At 46.6% G+C, this 20620-nt stretch overlaps 2 protein-coding genes across 2 annotated transcripts; one reads left to right on the top strand and one right to left on the bottom strand.

The window, feature by feature from the left end:
- The first annotated feature begins 131 nt into the window (after positions 1-131).
- LOC136450181 (protein SGT1 homolog) lies at positions 132-6134 on the top strand. The gene is made up of 10 exons (XM_066450530.1): positions 132-373; positions 1759-1828; positions 1933-2057; positions 2310-2439; positions 2670-2766; positions 2846-2911; positions 3801-3939; positions 5410-5492; positions 5591-5695; positions 5770-6134. Exons 1-10 carry the CDS (start codon positions 211-213, stop codon positions 5875-5877), a joined length of 1086 nt encoding a protein of 361 aa, XP_066306627.1. The 5' UTR covers positions 132-210; the 3' UTR covers positions 5878-6134.
- A 527-nt stretch (positions 6135-6661) lies between these two features.
- LOC136452519 (WRKY transcription factor 22-like) lies at positions 6662-9326 on the bottom strand. Its single transcript, XM_066453130.1, has 3 exons — positions 8004-9326; positions 7665-7790; positions 6662-7270 (listed from the first exon to the last, which is right to left on the bottom strand). The coding sequence occupies exons 1-3, from the start codon at positions 8603-8605 to the stop codon at positions 6802-6804; spliced, it is 1197 nt and encodes a 398-aa protein (XP_066309227.1). The 5' UTR covers positions 8606-9326; the 3' UTR covers positions 6662-6801.
- Between the last annotated feature and the right edge of the window lie 11294 nt (positions 9327-20620).

Consider the following 20620-nt stretch of genomic DNA (forward strand, 5'->3'; position numbering starts at 1 on the left):
CGCGATGGAGGCTTCCATCACTTCTGTGACTTTATTTTAATTTAACATAATACTACCCGGGTCACGATTCAATTTTTCAGTGATATTTTACGAAGCCTTTCGGGATATTTTACACGCAACCAATTTTCCCTTATTTATTCTGTTCGCTCTCGCCCAAGTCATCGTCTGGTCGTCGCCCGCAGACGCCCGCAGCCGGAGGAAGGAGCCGCCATGGCCGCGTCGAATCTGGAGAGCAAGGCCAAGGAGGCCTTCGTCGACGACGACTTCGAGCTGGCAGCCGAGCTCTACACCCAGGCCATCGACGCCGGGCCCGCCACCGCCGACCTCTACGCCGACCGCGCCCAGGCGCACATCAAGCTCGGCAACTACACTGGTACGGGCAGTGCTCTTCCCCCACCCCCCATCCTTCCTTGCTCTCTCCTACTACTCCGCTAGGGTTCGGTTCGATTGGTTGTGCGCTGACGTGCGGGGACAGTAGTTCGACGCGCGCGCGTGCGTGTGAATGTAACCGCAAGGGCCTGGTATAGCGGCTGCGCGGTTTTTTAGAAGGTTAGTTTGATTCGCTGTTTTGTTGTTGTGATGAGCGAACTCGTGGCGATTCTAGGGTAGGGTGTGGCAGGTCAACGTCGGCCTTTGGTGTAGACCTGGCGGTGAATCATCTGATTCGAAATTCAAAGAGGCACTAGATGATTGGGGTTTCTGAAATGGTCGGGTAGAGTTAAGTATATGTGGGCAGTAGAGTACGAAGATTCAGATTGCCTGAAATGTCCAGGGCTAATTATGACGTTTGGGATATAGCTTTGATTTGTGTGTTGCAAGGTATATTCCTACTGCCCTACTTGTTGCCTTGCTGTGTGTGTGATATGGTTTATCTCAAGTTCCCTAATTGCTGTGTCACGATGTGTGTTGTAAGGTATGTCCTTAGTTCGCTCCGGTCGTGGTGCTGTGCATGTTTTTAGGTGCCCCATGTTCCTTACCAGTTTCATTTCTGTGGTTTGTAATGTGTTACTCCTAGTTCCTTGTTTCATTGCTATGCTTGTTTTTTTGCTATTACTCTGAGTCTCAGGTTAAATGTGTGTATACATGTGAAGTAGTACAACTCAATTGGTGGCTTGAGGGTTTTCAGCAGCATGTTGAAGAAGTTGTGATGACAGAGTGGTTTGGAAGGATTTAGATTGTATTAATCTCTGTTGGTCCTAGTCTGGGGCGATGCCATTTTGTTGTATTACTCTCAGTAGGTTGCAGTGCAAAGTAGTAGCTCATTTTGACCAGATTCTGCAGTTAAATTGACAAGAAAAATGCCTCCTATTTTAGATATGTTTATATAGTTGTGTAGCACTATTCTAGATTCTCCCCTCATCCTAACTGTACATCCATATCAGCAGTTTCCAAAATAAGAAACTACATGTTGATTTACTATCATTGCAGTATTTGTTCGCAATAAGAAATGGAATGCAAAGTTTGGCTCCTGTTACATCTGAATCAGTAGGAACCATAAGAAACGCGTGGTGTGGCTGTAATAAGAAATGATGTGTAAAGTTTGGCTTCAGTTACATGTGAATCATTGGAACTAAATTACTAAAATAATAAACTACATGGTTTTGTCATTGCAACTTTCTTTGTTTGTGTAACAAGAAAGTGCACATGAAGTTTCTTTTCAGTTTGTAGTGTTATTCATGCTACCATCATTGGCTTGCATATTTGTTTTTGAACACAATAAATGTATAGCACTAAAGGAATTACTAACTAAACTTGCAGAAGCTGTGGCGGATGCTAACAAAGCAATTGAACTTGATCCTACGATGCATAAAGCCTACTACCGGAAAGGGTTAGTGTCACTCTTCTTTTTTTCAATAAAAGTTATACATGAACACTCCCATAATTCCCTCTGCTACATTTTTATCTATGTACTAAGTTATTTCTTGTTTACAGTGCTGCATGCATTAAGCTTGAAGAATACCAAACTGCAAAGGCTGCTCTTGAGTTGGGTTCTTCCTATGCATCAGGCGATTCAAGGTTTACTCGTCTATTGAAGGAATGTGAAGAGCGCATCGCTGGTGAGCAAAATAAACTTCAGCTAGTGTAAACAAGAAATAACAGTGTGCGTGTGGTGAGAAGGGGGGGGGGGGGGGGGGGGGGGGGGCGTAAATTGGGAATGCAATGTGGCGCATGCTATTTTCTGATGATATTTGTCCACTTAGCTGCCTTGCCTGAGAAATGTTTGCAGCAGCCTTGTGTACTGGAGAATAATTATGTTTCAGTTCAATCATCTCATACTATCTGCCCTGTTATTTGGTTTATGTGTCCAGAGGAATCTAGCCAGGCACCAGTAAAGAATGTTGAGCCTCCTGTGGCTCCTACTGTTGAGGACAAGGAGGATGTCGCAAATATAGAGAATACACCGCCAGTGGTAGAACCCCCAAGCAAACCTAAATACAGGTAACTAGTGTAAATTCCTAGAACTCTTTGAACCACCTAGCTCAGACTGAATGCTATGTAATCAAACCACTTGACCTTTTCCCAGTACAGATTTGTTTACTGATAAGCATATTCTAATTCGGGGGCCATACAAGGAGGAAAGCAAAATGCTTCTCCCTTGCTGAAATTAATGTCAAGCATGAGTAGCTATTTTTTTGCTAAAATTTTCTCTTAAATAATTTGTGCTGCAGGCATGACTACTACAACAGTGCCACAGAAGTGGTGCTGACAATATTTGCTAAGGGTGTTCCCGCTGATAGTGTAGTCATTGATTTTGGTGAACAGATGGTGTGTTCTGCTCATATTATTATTATTATAGTTCTCTTGTCTTTTTTACTGTATTCACTAATCTTGTTTCTCATTTTAGTTAAGTGTATCCATTGAAGTCCCTGGTGAAGAACCATACCATTTTCAGCCCCGTCTGTTTTCTAAGGTAATCACTCTCCATTCTATGTTGATGTTGCTTTTCATACTTGTTATCTGTTACTAAGGTGTAAGTCAACCTATAGCTAGCAGAAGACAAGGGTCAGATACAGAATATAAATTTATTTATGATTTCTAGCTGCTGAGTCTCAATCAAAAGGTCAAGAGTGGAAAATTTAAATAACTTTAGAGAAACAAAACAAAAACACATATAAGCTTCACTTTACCTTTTTTCAACTGTATAAACACAGGCAATGGAGTTTCAAATCAAGATGTTGCTTTGTGTTATTTTTTAAAGAAGTATTTAGCAGGTCATGTGCTTAACTGTGGAGGTTTGTGGTTAATATTATCCCCTGTGAAGTTCTACCACCTGATTTTTTTGTGATTTAGCTAAAATGGTTAGCTAATAAGACATAATAGTGTTTCATGCAAAGATTTGGGTTTATACACAGCACTGCCTTTCTTTTTTTTATCATATATAATGTAGTCGATACAATTCTTTTGATAAGCATAGAATGACTTGAATTTGTGAACTCCAAAAATTGCTTCAACAGCACTCGTTTGTTTTTGGATCTGCTCTTGGTAAATAATTTTTAATGCTAGTGTAAAATTCATGTATATTAGGTTTCAGAATGATCGTTTGTTGGTTTGTGGAAACTAAATTGATGTTGCATTTTTGTTCTCTCTTTTTCCTTTGGAGTGACTTATAAACCAAATAAGACCTGGTAATGGAGTCATTTTCTTTTGGTCTTGTTGACATAGGGGCCTGTCTTTTAAATTCCGCAAAGCATTGCTTGTCAATCCAGTTATGTTTGTGGACTATTTGTAGTTATCTGATTAGCTTAGTGAATATACTTTATTTATGTGTGAATAAATGTTTTTATATTGTTGGAAATCAGATTATCCCTGAGAAATGCAAATATCAAGTCTTATCCACCAAGGTCGAAATACGCCTTGCAAAAGCCGAGCAGGTGACATGGACAACCCTGGATTACAGTGGAAGACCAAAGGCTGTGCCCCAGAAGATAAGCGCACCAGGTAATATATCTTTTAGAACTATTGCCACTCATCATGTCCGAGTCTCTATAGTTAGGCAGCTGTGGTAATGATTTAGAGCGCATTCGGTGGAGCTCCCGCTGGCTCCGGCTCCGGCTCCGCGACTGTAGGGGTACTGTGGTGTAGCCAGTAGAGCACCAAAAACATGGCTCCGGCAGCTCCTCATTCCCTGTTCATTTGTGCCGGAGCCAGAGCCATTTTTTTTTGTGGTTTGCTGGATGTTTTTATATGGGTATTTAAGTATTTCTACCTCTATACCCTTCCTTTGCTCAGTTCCATATCATTCCCCTACCTTAGATTAGTGTGCACACTGCCCCCTGAAAATAGTGGATATCAGAATGATGGTGCAGTTAGATGAACCGAATGAAAACCTGCATGATGTGCGAATGTTGACACACATGATATTCCTATGGCATATGAGGGAAATTATGGTTAATGGTGTAGTGTATCATATCGTCATTCAAAAGGACTTCGATATTCTAACATATATGATATTCATTACTATGGCATATTAGGGAAATTACGGATAATGGTGTTTCAGACTTTCTGATGTCCTTTCCCCTAATTCTTTACTGTGGCGTATCAGGGAAATTACAGTCAATGTGTATCATAGACTGTTCATATCCTTTGCCCTAATTCAGCTATTTGAAGTATTGGTTTGCCAACAGAAGAAGCATAGGCATGTTGCTGCTTATGATTTATGAAAACTTTTAAAACTATGTTAGCATCACTATAATACTGCCAACCAGAAGTATTGTGCTTGTAGTTATGCAGGAATATTAACGAATACTCTTAGAGGCCATCTGTTGAGGTGACTTCATCTTGCTTTCCTTAGCAAGAATTTAGTTTTTAAGAAATCGTTAAATGAACTACCAAGTTAAGATATATTTAGTTGTACAATTTACTTTTACAGTTTTCCATTTCATGGTTCATGGATGGTCAATGATTAAGCTCAAGCTATCGGCAACTGTGTACATGATAGATAGTTTGAGATGAACAGCCTTGTCTAAATGATATTGGTTAGCTAAACAATCTGGATTGTTGTTCAAGTAACCGTATAGTAAAGGGCGTACCCAGTGTAGAGAGCTCCCGCTCTGTGCGGGGTTTGGGGAAGGGTGTCAGTGGCAAGCCTTACCCTCGCCTGTGCAATGCGAGGAGACCGCGACTCGAACCCGGGACCTTCCGGTCACAGGCGGTAAGACTCTACCGCTTGCACCGGGCCCGCCCTTCTCAAGTAACCGTATAGTGAGGCTACTAATTTGAGTGTAATGGATTTGTGCACACGTTAGTTTTGTAGTGTGTCCATTTTGTGGTTCATCTGTACATGATCAACAGTTTGAGATGAACAGATTTCTGTAGATAATATTAGCCAATTAATAATCTTGATCATTTCTTTCTTGAACTGTCTTTCATTTCTTAGAGAGACATTTTATTTGTATATATGTTCTGCAGCTGAAACAGCCCCAAGACCTTCATACCCATCTTCAAAGGCAAAAAAAAACTGGGATAAACTGGAAGCTGAAGTAAAAAAGGAGGTATGATCAAGATTCCCACTTATATATGTACCACTCTTATTGCTGCAACTTAGGTTTCTCGAATATGTATGGGGTTGCATGATTTGTGTCTGCATCAGGAGAAGGAAGAAAAACTTGATGGTGATGCTGCATTGAACAAATTCTTCCGTGACATCTACAAGGATGCTGATGAAGATATGCGGAGGGCCATGATGAAGTCATTCGTACGTGATCTTTGGCCCAGCTAATACTGGTTTTGGAACCAACTATATTTTATGTATACTCACGTATCCTGCAGGTGGAATCTAATGGCACTGTTCTCTCAACCAATTGGAAAGATGTTGGATCAAAGGTGGTGGAAGGGAGCCCTCCTGATGGTATGGAGCTCAAGAAGTGGGAATACTAAAGTTTGGACTTGCCCGTCTTTGTAAATCCAGGTCTTGGAAATTATGACCTAGTAACGTCCACCCATTTGGTGCCATGAGCTTGGTTAAGTCTTCTGCTTGTAAGCTTTCTGTATGACAGTCTAGCGTGTCTGAGTGCTACTTGCCGTAGTTTTTGATGGACGTATGGTATGCTATTCTGTGGTATCGACTACGAAACATCTGTGGTAACAAAGACAGCAAACTATAATCTGTGGAATGCCTATTCTTTTTGGTCTAAGATGTTTTTCTTGCCAGCATAGTGTGATCTTCACAACTGAATAATTGTACTATGCAGTGACTTATGTTACAGTCATTCACCATTGGCACAGTTGCGTTTGCATCTCTTTGGTGGATGATTTGAATTTATTGGAAATTTGATTTCTACCTGGTACTAATGTGTCGGCGTTTTACTTGGTTCCAGGTCTGTTGCTTGGTCCATGTGCACCTGAATTATAGGAGTACAAAAATCAATGCGCACCGACTTCGAGCGTGTTTAGATTGTGAAATTTGGAAATTTGGTTACTGTAGTATTTTCGTTTTTATTTGGCAATTAGTGTTCAGTCATGGACTAATTAGGCTAAAAAACGTTCGTCTCACGATTTTTAACTAAACTGTGCAATTAGTTTTTTTTTCGTCTATATTTAATGTTTTATGCATGTATCGCAAGATTCGATGTGATGACCACTGTAGCACTTTTTGGCAACTAAACACAGCCGAAGCGGAGATTACGCAAGTACGGAGTACTACGCAGATATACAACGGAAATTCATCCCGTTGGTTTTCGGGATCCTGTTTGTCAGAAACGCGCACAAAAAAGACGCCTATACATAGCTTCTCTTCGAGGCGAGATCTTTTCGTCCTCTACTGCATTTGAAGGTTCTGATTTCTGAACTTACAGCGCCCACCTAGAGGGAGAGCCGCCGTCCCAGCACGCCATCTTCCTCCTCCGTGACGTGCTCGAAATCGACGTCGTCGTCCACGGGCGCCAAGAGCTCGTCCAGGTCCATCCCCGCAGGCCAGAACTCGTCGTCGTCGATGGCTGCTATCTCCTCGCCGCCAAACTCCCAAGCCATTGCTGACGTCTCGTTGTTGCCATGCTCGCGGTCGCCGATGCCATGGCCGGTCGCTTTCTCGACCGCTTGGCCCTGCTCGTGGCTCTTGGGAGAGGAGGCCGTGCCCGTGCTGTGCTCGGCGGCCGCGCCGGACGACGACGTCTTGTGGCGAGTAGTGCCCGCGAGCGCGTTGAGCTGCGTGGGCACGGGGTGGCAGTGCTCGGCCATGTACGTGACGATGAGCACCCCGGGCTTGGCAGGGCTGCGCTCCACCAGCTTCCGCGCCATGCACCCCTTCATGCTGCTGCACTTGTAGTACCCCCTGCGGTCACACACAGATTCCCATTGCAACGAGGGTCAGCAGAGGTCAACTGCAAGCACGCAGTACGGCTACCGAATTGTCTTGTAGTACTACAAATGTACACGTGACGTGCAGTGCGACCAAGCTTGATGATGCCCGAGTGGCATGGCGTTTCATTCATTCTTGTGACTGAATTATCAAACTAGCTAGGACATCTATGTGAAGCCTTAAGGATGGCATTTACTCCCTTTTCTTCTTTGCTTATTAAAAAAAAGGGTGCCAATAATTAATTAAGGTGTAGGGATCCTAGCAAGTTGAGTGCTCTGCAGTCAACGATAAGGCTCTAGCTATACCGTCGAGCAGGCAGTGAGTGCAACGCGTGGAAAGTATGCAAGGCGAGGTCAAAGGCAGTTACCGCGGATAAGGCGAGCCCTTGATGGGCTTTTGGCCATACTTGCGCCACGCCCACGGGTCCGACGACGACGAGCCGCCGTCGGCCACCGGCATCTCGCGCACCACCTTCTTCAGCTGGCTCTTCTTGCTGTCATCATACCACAACCAGGGAGCGAGGAGAAAGGAAAGCAATAAGCCATGGCAGCACTTCATTCTAATTGTCTAACCAAATCATGCACGCAAAATTAAGCCTAAAAAGGGAATCTTGCACTAAATCTGTGTCGGCATCTTCAAGGTATCGGTATGGTGCTACGCACGACGATGATTGATGGAGTTTGAGCGCACAGCATCGGTACGGTACCTTCTTTTCTGCCGCGGCGTGCGCGCGCCTGGCTTCCGGCCTGGCGGCGATGCCCTCTGCTGCATCCCGGACGTGGACGCGGCCCCCGCGGGAAAGGAGATCATCACCTCACGCTCGCGCCCGTCGTCCCCGGCGCGCGGTCTCGGCGACGGCGCGACGACCGGCAGCAGGAACGGCTTGCGATCCAAATCCAGGTACTCGAGGTCGTACAGGAGCGCCGCCGATGCCTTGGCCACGGGCGGCGGCGCCCGCTCCTGTCCCCGGACAGCCACAGGCGGCGGCGTGGCACGCGAGGCGGGCGCCTCGTCTCCCCGCGGCGGCGCTGCGTCCGCCGCGGCGGCGGCGGGCTCCGGCGGGTCCGGGTGCGCGACGCTGCCGCAGCTCCTGACGACGGCCTGCAGGTCCCAGTCGTTGAAGTGCTCCGCCATGAGCAGCAGCACGCCGCGCATGAACCACGACCGGGCTCTCGCTGGAGCCTTTGACGAGGCGGAGGGACGCGTGCGTGCTGCTCCTGCAGGAGGAGGGGGTGGGGGTTGACTTTTGGCACTGGCACTCTGGCAGTCCAGCTCCAGCAGGGCCCCGCGGCCCCCGCACGCGCGCATATATATTTGGACGCGCAGGCCAGGCCGGGGGCAATCGGTCCGCAGAGACGCGGCACGGCGCGGGGGGCTCTACCCGCAGGCGGCAGGCCCGATCTCTGCGATGCGATGCGATGCGATGCCAAGTCAACCCGCTGCAAGTGGTGGGCACGGAGGCAGCAACGGCAGGGATAAAAAGAAGAAGATCGCGCCCCGGATTTGCATCCCTACTACTAGCCGCGAGGCGCGAGCGTGTTTTGCTGGTTTCTGGAAGGGATGCGGCGGCGGCTGCAGTGTCAAAAGGGGGGCCCCGGCGGTCGTCGTCGTGCTTGGCTAGGCCTTTTCCTGTTGTTCTCTTTGACTCTGCTCCAAATGTCAAAAGGGAGAGGAGAGAGAGACATGGGGCTGGACTGGAAGATTCCAGCCCTCTCTCACCCGTGTCATAAAGAAGCCTGCAGGCTGAAGGAGGCGTGGGAATAATAAACAGGAAATGTGATGATGCATCGCCCATCGATCGGCATCGCAGTTGCGCCGTCGTTGCAAGCAGGCTGCCACTGCGAATCCTACTCCGAGCATCGATCGTAAAGCGAATAAACCTGGCAGGACAGATGCCTTTCGTCGTGTGCTTGCATCACGATCCAACACTTACTGTTGGCAAAGCGGTCGGTTTACAGTGCGGGCAGGCGGGCGCATGAAGACAAAACTCGTAGCTTCGGGTTTTCGAGGGAGGCGAGACAAGGACGTAAACGCGTTGTTTCATCATGAACCTTTCATAATTTTCTTTTTCATATCACGGGCTCCATCAGTATGGGCACCCACTGATAATCAAGTATTTGAATTGACTGATTTCCATCAAAAACGGTTTTTGAATTAGTTGAAGCTCCCAGACCGCCCATTGCATTCAATTGGATTTGTAAGGGCGGCTCATTATTTATAGAGGTGGTTGGATATTAAGCGACCCCTATAAATTATTTTTCAAAAATTCACGAATTTGAACAAAACAAAATACGAATTTTTTTAATCTCAGGAGGCCTCCACCGGTCAGTAACACGTCACGCGCTCGCAAGCCACAAGTCCCGCATTAAAAAAATTTAATCTGGGGAGGCTCCCACCGGTCAGCCACATGTCGCGAGCTTGCAAGCAGCAAGTCGTGCATTTTTTCGCATAAAATCATACGCCATGCAGTTGCCAGGGTCCGAACCCGTTACCTTAGCTCGCAAGTTCCCTCCTCTAACAACTCCATCCAATACTCACTTGTGTCTATATTGGGAGTTTCCCATATATTATGCTAAATCGAGCATAAATTGATTGTTTGAGGATCTAAATGAATTTAAATAAAACAGTTGTCAACTACAAAGTTTTATAACTTTTCGATATCTATAATTTTTATTTTAGTAGTTTCTCCATCCGAGGTCGTTTACAAAATTTGAATTTCAAATTTGAGAAATTCAAACTTAGTTTTCCTTGACAAGATGATTTCAAATCAAAAAAATGTCAATTACAAAGTTTCATAACTTTTCTAGGTATACAACTTTTATTTTTGTTGCTTATCCATCCAAGGTCGTTTAAAAAATTCAAATTTCTATTTTTTGAAAATTCAAACATAGTTTTCCTTGAGGAGACGATCTCAAATGAAAATATTGTGAACTACAAAGTTTTATAACTTTTTGAGATCTACAACTTTTATTGTGGTAGTTTCTCTATCCGAGGTCTTTTGAAAAATTTGAAATTCAAATTTGAGAAATTCAAACGTAGTCTTCCTCGACAAAATGAATTCAAATAAAAAAAGTTGTCAATTACAAAGTTCTATAACTTTCCAAAATCTACAACTTTTATTTTGATCATTTGGTCATCTAACATAGTGGTAGTAACATTAAACTATAAGAGCGATATCTAAATTTTGCGAATAAATGTTACTACTACTTTGTTGGATGAAGGAATGATCAAAATAAAAGTTGTAGACCTTGATGAGTTCTACAACTTTTATGTTCATAACTTTTTCGACTGAAATCATTTAATGTTTCAAAATAACGTTTGAAGTTATCATTTTTGGAAATTCAAAATTCAAATAGATAAAACACAGTGACATGAAAAGATGGACAAAATAACACAACAAATTGATAGAGTATGATTTTAGAAAATTTACAAAAAAATCATCAAATTTGAAGTTAGTACGAGAGATAAAGACTAGTTACAAGTTTTAGCCAGAGATTAAAAATAAACATCAATGTTCTTCAATAATTTCAAAATTGAATTTCAAACAGCATTTTGAAACAGTAAATCATTTCAAATGAAAAAGTTGTAAACAACGAAGTTTCATAACTTTTCGAGATCTACAACTTTTATTTTGGTCATTTCTCAATCCGAGATCGTTTAATACTTAATTTTTACTATTCGGTGTATTGAGCCGCACCTATAAATCTGATTTATAGGGTCGGCTGGATATAGAGCCGCTCCTATAAATCAAGCCATTTGTAGGGGCGTCTGATAACACCATCAACCTCTACAAATCTATTTGTAGAGACGGCTCGTTTAGGTGCTATTTGTAGAGACGGCTTAATATAAAGTCACGTAAAAAAGGATGGTGCTACGAGTCCTTTTTTACAGTGGCATGCAACATTGCCCCGTGAGCCAGACTGCTTTTTTTTTTTTTGCATGTTTGGACCAGACAAGAAATCAGGGCTACAAGAAGTCAGCATCCAAAAACGCAGCATGCTAGGCAAGCATGTTTGCTTGCTGCTTGCCAGGCAAGTTTGCAGCTACCAGGCCATCAAATTCCAACGCATGAGAGTACAAATACCGGGAGATCTCAGTGCACCAAACAAACGGCTCCCGTGCCTAGGATCTTAACCAAACAGACCCATATCCTTGGAAGAAGAAGAATACAAATACCGGGAGATCGAAACCTGGGCGCCTGGCACCTACCTGCAGTGTCCCACGAAGTAGCCAGCCATTTGAAAAGTGCAGATGGACCGGACCTACTGCTGCCAGTTGCTTCAATCAAAGGCCTGGTTTAGTTCTTAAAAATTTTCACCACAAACTATCACATCGAATCTTACGACACATACATAAAGTATTAAATATAGACGAAAATAAAAACGAATTGCATAGTTTAGTTGGAAATCGCGAGACGAATGTTTTAAGACTAATTAGTCCATGATTAGCCATAAGTGCTACAGTAACTAACATGCGTTAATGATGGATTAATTAGGCTTAATAAATTCGTCTCGCAGTTTCCAGACGAGTTATGTAATTAGTTTTTTTATTAGTATCCGAAAACCTCTTCCAACATCCCAAAACAACCGATATAACATAAAAAAAATTTATTTCACGAACTAAACACACCCAAAGTCAGGTAGCCGATCGCGACACTACATAAAAAACACAGTCACGTGTCAACCACATCCATCATCGATCGGTTGCAGTGCCGCTGCTCCGGTTGAGCTTGAGCACGCCCAGACCTAACAAGCTGGAGGTGGTGGTGGCCATCCATCCGTCGGGAGCGATAGATAACGCGGACAGACGAACGGACCGTACGCACCGGCTTAGGCCATATTTAGTTTTCATTTTTTTTACTCCTATAGTAAAAGAGCATATTTGGACATATATATGGAGTACTAAATGTATATAAAAAAAATAATTAAACAGTTCTCGATAAAATCGCGAGACGAATCTTTTAAGCCTAATTAGTCCATGAAAAACATTAAGTGCTACAGTAAACCATATGTGCTAATGACGTGCGTGGCTCCCGCAACATAGGAGCCCCGGCGGCACCGGCAGCCTGCTATGCGCTGCGCGAGATCCTCCTCCTCCTCGCTGGTCGCTGCTGCCGCTGCTGTCTAGGCATGGGGCACCTGCAGTGGACCGTTCGAGAAAAGCGGGGAGATCACGTCGATCGTCGTCGTCGGGGCCGGCACAAATAATGCGTGCGGACTCCAGGCCCCTGGCCCTGGCCCCGGCCCCGGCCCCGCGCGCACTCGACGACGGCCGCGCACGGCGGCAAGGCAGACAGCAACAATGCTCTAGGAGTCTAGCGGCTGGCCGGCGGGACAGATCTCTCCTTGTCGCTGCCCTTCGACATTTGCGCAGGGTCAGATCAGAACCAGAATAGCTGACGCCTGCCTAGCAGTCAAGCGCGACCGATAACGGGGACCAAAATATATACTACGTACAGTATAATAAAGGATTAACTCTACTTTTGGTACCTCAACTATTACATTGGTCTAATTTTAACTCTCAACTATAAAACCGTTTAATACCGGTACCCCAACTGTCAAAACCGTTCACTTTATCACCTAGGTGGGGGCAAGTCTGTTTTGACCCGGTTTTGACCACGCCACGCTGACGTTGAACGCCACGTAGGACGCTGGCCGACATCTCAGCGACATATGGGGCCCGCGCATCACCCACTCATTCCCTTCCTCTCCTTCCTCCGGCTCCCGCAGCTCCAGTCGAGCACGGGCGCCTCGCCCTGGCCCTCGCCGCACAGCCGCGCCCTCTCCGCGGCGACGTCCGACCTGACCTTCACCCTGCAAGCCTCGTCGTTCCGCTTCACTGTCTCCCGGCGCTCCAGTGGCGACGTCCTCTTCGACACCTCCGCGGCGCTGGTGTTCAAGGATAGGTACCTAGAGCTAACCACGGCGCTACCGGTAGACGGCCGGGCGTCGCTGTACGGGCTGGGCAAACACACCAAGCACACGTTCTGGCTGTAGCGCAACGACACATTCACGCTCTGAAACACAGATATTGCCGCCTCCAACGTGGACCTCAACCTCTACGGCTCCCACCCATTCTACCTCGACCTGCGCCCCTCTGCCGGCGTCGCCGCTCAACGCGCTGGACGACCCGCCGTACCACATCAACAACTCTGTCATGTGTTGCACCATCAACAACAATACCACGCCGACGTCCTCGAAGCACTATGGCGACGCGCGAGAGTACGACGCGCACAACCTCTTTGGATTCTTGGAGGCGCGCGCCACGCATGACGCGCTGCTCGCCGATACCGGCCACCGGCCCTTCGTGCTCAGCCGATCCACGTTCGTGGGGTCCGGCCGGTACACCACGCCCTGGACCGGCGACAACGCCACCACGTGGGACGACCTCCGCTACTCCATCAACACCATACTCAGCTTCAACCTCTTCGACATCCCCATGACCGGCGCTGACATATGTGGCTTCAGCGGTGTCGGTGTTCCGAGTAAACACCAACGAGTAATTTTGTGTTATTGCGCGTCTGGCCCAGATAGTGTGCTAAAAACACAAGGTTTATACTGGTTCGGGCAGAATGCCCCTACGTCGAGTTTGTCGCTGCTGCTCATGTTATTAGCACTGAAAAGTTTGTAGTAAGGGTTACAAATGGGCGAGAGAGGGACAGGTCCAAATCTGTGATGGAAAGGTCGAATGGGTGCTGAGAGCTTGGTTGCTGCTCCGCTATGTGTTCGAGGTTCGAGGCTAGTGATTCTGCTGTGATGCGGCGTGATGCATGATGCGATGAATCCCTCCCCTTAGTGGGGTGCCCTGATTTCCCTTTTATAGACCAAGGGAGAGCATGGATTACAGATGGGAGAAAAGAGGAAAATGAGAGGCAAAGGAACTCCTTCAAGGACGTCGGATCTTTCTTTTCCTCTGTGCGGGCCCCGCTGATAAACAACTCCGGCGTGCGCCGCCCCATCAACAACAATACCACGCTGGCGTCCTCGGTGCACTACGGCGGTGTGCGAGAGTACGACGCGCACAACCTCTTTGGATTCCTGGAGGCGCGCGCCATGCACGACGCGCTGCTCGCCGATACCGACCGCTGACCCTTCGTGCTCAACTGATCCATGTTTGTGGGGTTCGGTCGGTACACCGCGTCCTGGACCGGCGACAACGCCGCCACATGGGACGACATCCGCTACTCCATCAACACCATGCGGATTAAGTCCACTTTTGGCTCCTTAACTATCGTGTTGGTCTAATTTTAACCCTCAACTACAAAACCGTCTAGTACCGGTACCCCAACTGTTAAAACCGTTCACTTTTAGCACATGGGCATGGACAAGGCTGTTTTGACCGATGTTGAGCGGTTTTGACCACGCCACGCTGGCGTTGACCGCCACGTAGGATGTTGGCCTACATCTCAGCGACATGTGAGGCCCGCGCATCACCCACTAATTCCCTCCCTCTCCTTCCTCCGGCTCCAACAGCTCCAGTCGAGCATGGGCGCATCGCCCTCGCCGCACAGCCATGTCCTCTCCGCGGCGACATCAATGGACTTGGCATGCTGGTAGAGATAGGCTACCTTAGCTTGGAGTGGATGCAAAGCTTTGTACCTGGATCCAGCGGCAGCATAGCTCCTCGATGGTGTTGCTGCTGAAGCCACAGATGTCAGCGGCGACCATGGGGATGCCGAAGAGGCCGAAGCTGAGCATGGTGTTGGATTAAGTGCACTTTTGGCTCCCCAACTATTATGTTGGTCTAATTTTAACCCTCAACTACATAATAGTCTAGCGCCAGTACCCCAACTATTAAAACCGTTCAGTTTTAGCACCTAGGCGGGGACAAGGCTGTTTCGATCGACGTTGAGCGGTTTTGACCATGCCACGCTGGCATTGACCGCCATGTCGTATGTTGGCCTACATCTTAGTGACATGTGAGGCCCGCGCGTCACCCACTCATTCCCTCCCTCTCCTTCCTTTGGCTCCAGCAGCTCCAATCGAGCACGGGCGCCTTGCCCTCGTCGCATAGCCGTGTCCTCTCCACGTCGACGTCAATGGACTTGGCATGCTGGTAGAGATAGGCTGCCTTAGCTTGGAGTGGATGCAAAGCTTTGTACTTGGATCCAGCGACTGCATAGTTCCTCGGTGGTGTTGCCGTTGAAGCCACAGATGTCAGCGCCGACCATGGGGATGCCAAAGAGGCCGAAGCTAAGCATGGTGTTGGATTAACTCCACTTTTGGCTCCTCAACTATTGCGTTGGTCTAATTTTAACCCTCAACTACAAAATCGTCTAATACCGGTACCCCAACTGTTAAAACCGTTCACTTTTATTACCTAGGCGGGGACAAGGCTGTTTTGACTGACGTTGAGTGGTTTTGACCACACCACGCTAGTGTTGACCACCACGTAGGACGCTGGCCTACATCTCAATGACATGTGAGGCCCGCACATCACCCACTCAGTCCCTCCCTCTCCTTCCTTTGGCTCCAGCAGCTCTAGTCGAGCATGGGCGCCTCGCCCTCGCCGCATAGCCGCGTCCTATCCACGGCGATGTCAATGGACTTGGCATGCAGGTAGAGATAGGCTGCCTTAGCTTAGAGTGGATGCAAAGCTTTGTACCTAGATCCAGCAGCTGCATAGCTCCTCGGTGGCATTGCAACTTGTCTAGAACCAATACTAGGGTACCCGAAGATGAGGAGCTAGGACCATCAAAATTGATTCGTCCACGTGATCAAGAGCGCAACTACGTCGTTTGTCGGGCTCCACCTCGTTCGGCCACCGAGGCCATGGGCCCTACCTCATCTAATCCCCAAGGATTGGCTTCGCCTTGGTTGGCGCTGTGGCCATAGGCCCCACCTCGCCTGACCCCTGAGGGTTGGCTTTGCCTCAGCTGACTCCCAAGGGCTGGCTCCGCCTCGCCCAATGTCTGAGGGTTGGCCCCACCTCACCCGACATCTAAGGGCTAGCCCCGCCTCGCCTAATGTCTGAGGGCTGGCCCTACCTCGCCCAACATCTAAGGGCTGGCTCTGCCTCGCCCGACGTCTAAGGGCTGGCTTCGCCTAGCCCGACGACAGAAGACTGGCTCCGCCTTGCCCGACGTCTGAGTGTTGGCTCCGCATCACCCGATGCCTAAGGGTTGGCTTCGCCTTGCCCAATGTCTTCTTCCTCTCGTCCTCCTTTGGCTTCCTCTACCACTCGGCCTCAGCGCGGTTCGCCACCCTCATGGACGGATCCCTCGGCAACGGAGCTGAGTGATCTATGAGGATGAGGTCCCTCGATTGGTCCCCCAATCTCAATATCAGTATCAAGGGGTCGGGAGTTCAATTGAAGGGAAGACATGAGGAAGGGAAAACTTATATGGACGATGTATCCTGATTCTGGCCACATCGGGGGATGCCCCTGCACCGGGTACACAAAATGAAGGGGGCGCCCACGCTGTTTCGAGAAGGCTCTATCGCCTCCTTGATATGCTGCATGACTTCGGAGGGGGAGAGTGTAACACCCCTGGTGTTAGGCTTGCATGATTGCACTTGCATTTCATGAACATGAGCATCATTCATCCATTCATGAGCTTATATTACATGAAACATGTTATCGAAACATTGCAACATACTGTATATTTCATGAGTGTTGTTTTTGTTTATGAAATGATTAGTGTGCAACACTCAAGTGCAACATGTGCAACTTACTTTAGTGGAACCTAGCTAGTTAGTACGATACAACAAGATCATGAAACATGTGAAACATGACCATGAAACAAATGTAACATTTTAATTGTTTTTTATCGTTTCAGTGCATTCTATGCTTGATTCTTGTGTGACCAATGTGTGGTATGGCTAAATATATTGTTAAACAACTTAGCTATACTTAGAAGGTCATTAGGAACAATGTTCATGTTGATTATTTTGCCTAATTAAGTTTCCAAGTCATGGTTTGACTTGTTTTGACCCTAGGACTTTTTGGTTTGACTGTTTAAAAAGTGTAGCATAGAGTGTTTACCTGTCTGAGCAACCTAAAGCAAAGTTGTAGCAAATTTTATAAGGATCAAAAGTTGTTTTATGACCAACTCATGAAAATGTGCACAACATGCTCTAAATGGTCCCACAAGTCAGATTTGTGGTGCTGACTCAACACTTAAAATTTTCTAAGTCAGAAATCAAATTCCAGTTTCAAGTACTCAACTTTGGCTTGTTATAACTTGTGATCCAGTGAGAATTAGGTCTTGGTCCTTTAGCATGATTTGGAGCTGGTATTTAGAGCTATAAATTTCATTTATACTATTTTCGCTAAGGATCAACGGATTAGGAGATAGAGCATCACCAATTGGCGTTGTCAGTCAGCTCTTTGTTCATTGAATCGTAGCTACAGTACCCGACTAGTTCAGAAGAACACCGCCATGTGGATGCCGCGCGTCGCCGGTCTTCTGCTCGCGTAGGCCACGCGCCGCGGCAGTTCTGGCACCGCTGGCCTCGCCTTAATCCCCCACGCGCTTGCTCGACCAGTTCACCCGCTCATTTTCCATCTCCTTCGCCTTCTCCGCTCGCTCGCAGCTCCGCAGCAGCAGCCGCAGCAACTCTGGCGAGCTCGCTCTTGCTCGCCGTCACAAAAATGCTCACTACATCTTCATCATAGCTCCGCCGTGTTCTCCTCTACCTCCTCCACCCCTAGGCTGCACCGATTGGGTCTCGGTAAGGGCACATTGGCCATTTTTCCGCCATCGTTTCCATGGCCGCACCTCGCCGGAGCGGACCTCACCGCGGCCAACCACCACCGAGCCCTTCTCGTCTTCCTTTCTCTGCGTAGTTAGGTCCGTGGTGACCCCGCATAGCTCGTACCAGGCTCAGAAGGGACATTGGGAGCTCACTGTCGTCGGTGCCTCGCGCCGGAGCGCTACCGTGCCGCCATCATCGGTGACGAGCCACCTCCGCTAGATCTTAGGCCTTGCCGGTAACTCCAATCGAGTCATCTCATCACGTCGAGCACGCTGGTGCTTTTAGTTTCACCGGAGAGGCCACCGTCGGCGAGCTCGACCATCGCCGCACCGTCGCAGCCGCGTCCCCTATTTTCCTTGTCGCTGACGCGTGGACCCGGCTGACGTGTGGGTCCCGACCGTCAGTGACTCAGATCCAGTAGGATAGCTCATTTGTTCAGTTTTTGAATGCATTTTGTAAAAATTGTATCTCAAGTTTGGTAGATCCAATTTGAGTGAGTCCAATTTTATTAGGATCTGAGTGAAGTCTAGTATCTAAGAAAAATATAACATCAGCACTTATAGTATAATTTTTGGATGAATTAAATAGGAACTTGAAATATGTTTTTAGATACATGCAAACTTGTTTGAATTATATCTTGAGTTTCTGTGGTCCAAAAATTATGAAATTTTGTGGGTATGCTAGTCTTGCTTAGTAGAAGCTCTGGTAAAAATTTGAGAGTCATTGCATGTATGGTTTTTGAGTTATATATTTTCCTTTTATCATTGATTAATACTTGTGTGAATTTTCATAATTTTTCTATAGATCCAGTATAGGTAAAATTTGGTGAGTGTTATTCTTATGCTAGAATGATACTAGGAAAAATGTGAAATCTGTTGCTTGGCACTTTTAACTAAGGTTTCCTATTTATGCCTTTTTAAGTAATCATGCCTTGTCATTTTTGTGTAGGCTATTTTACTTATCTAAATGCCATGAAAATTTTATGGTAGTCTACTTAGAGCAGTACTAGACTTCTGTAATTTTCTCAGATTTTTATGAACACCAAAATGTATGTTGCTGTTGTAGCCCGAGTTTAAAATAAAATAAAAATATCTTCTTTAATGCGAGTTAGTTAATAATGTTCACTTTGGTGTATCTTTGAAGCATCTTAGTTGCCGTGGTGATTTGGCATGTTAGTACAGTGGTTTTCGTAGTAGATAGTAGTACATGTTCTTGGATGATGTTGACTACCTTGTAGAAGAGCGTTGCTACTACTATGTACAATAAAGTTAAACATATTCATCTACATTGCATGCATCATGATCATTACATGTCATCTCTTTGATGCACCTATGCATTAGCACTTATACATCTGCATCATATAGGATCGTAGGAGGAGTTGCTAGTAGCAGTTCAGGAAGAGCAGACCGGGGCAGATCCACAAGAAGTCCAGGCATAGGAGGTGCTAGAGGAAGAGGAGCAAGGAGAGGACTTGCCGGAGTGCGTGGATCACCAACCTAGTTCATTCGAACGAGGCAAGCCCCGGAGCATTCTAAGTCTCCTACTTTATAAAAGCAATTCTTTCTATATATATGAGTTTATATATTGTTGCATTAAGTTGTAGGAGTTGATTGAAACCGTTGATGCATTTATTACTATCCTTGCCTACCTTATTACCTTTTACCCTGTTAGGTCAGGATCGAATAACTGCTTAGCCTTGCTTAGACCGGTAGCGATCGGTGATACCCGGTCACCTACATTATAGGTGGTTACTGGAAGAGATTGGCTATGGAAAGAATGATATCTTGGAATTAACCATATGTGATGGAAAATTGGAGACCGGACGGAATAGTTGGAGGCAACCAGACAGGGTTCTGGGGTGCTGTTAGTTTCCGTTTGTGTCGATTAAGGACCGATCGTTGCTCGTCCCTCTTGTCATGTTGAACGCACGCCTCACATTTAGCTGGCCGAATAAAGTACCTTTCGACCGCGAAGCTAGTGTCACTATTCGGGCCGGGATCTACACGAGTGCGCGTATTGGTGCTGATGGGGGTATGACAGGGGCGCGAAGGGTGAGCCCAAGGGCAGGTGTGACCTGATTCCTGGCAGTCGGGTGGTCCCTGGGTACTGCGGCTCCAGATTATCCCGCGGCTACCTGAAAGGTGTCATTGGTAATCTAGGCTACCCTAGCAGGGGAAGCATGGTTTGTGTGAGGAATAAATCACCAGCTGGTTAGGAATCAATTCGAATCACCATCGCTCCTGGATAGTGAGCACTTGACTTGAGCTATAGCATCGTAGTAATTATTATGGAACAATGATGGTTATCTAGATGATGTGAGTTATGCTGAAGCTAAATTGGTAACTGGATGTTATTGTTTAATCATGTGATTGCCATAGTACCGGTGCTTACCTAGATGGATAGGTTATAATAAAGATGATGTAAAGTACTTAAAAATGGTTTGTTCATGATAACTTATGCTTTCGCAAAAGAGTCAGCTAGCCCACTAAAGAAAGCCTTGCATAATCCTTGGTGTCGTTTTATTTTAGTTTAAGACGGGTAAGTCTAGCTGGGTACCTTCTCGTACTCAGGGCGTTGTTCCCATTGTTGTTGCAGATGGTCAAATGTACTATGACTATTGCATTAA

Source organism: Miscanthus floridulus, chromosome 5, assembly GCF_019320115.1.
Source record: "Miscanthus floridulus cultivar M001 chromosome 5, ASM1932011v1, whole genome shotgun sequence".
Lineage (NCBI taxonomy): Eukaryota > Viridiplantae > Streptophyta > Magnoliopsida > Poales > Poaceae > Miscanthus > Miscanthus floridulus.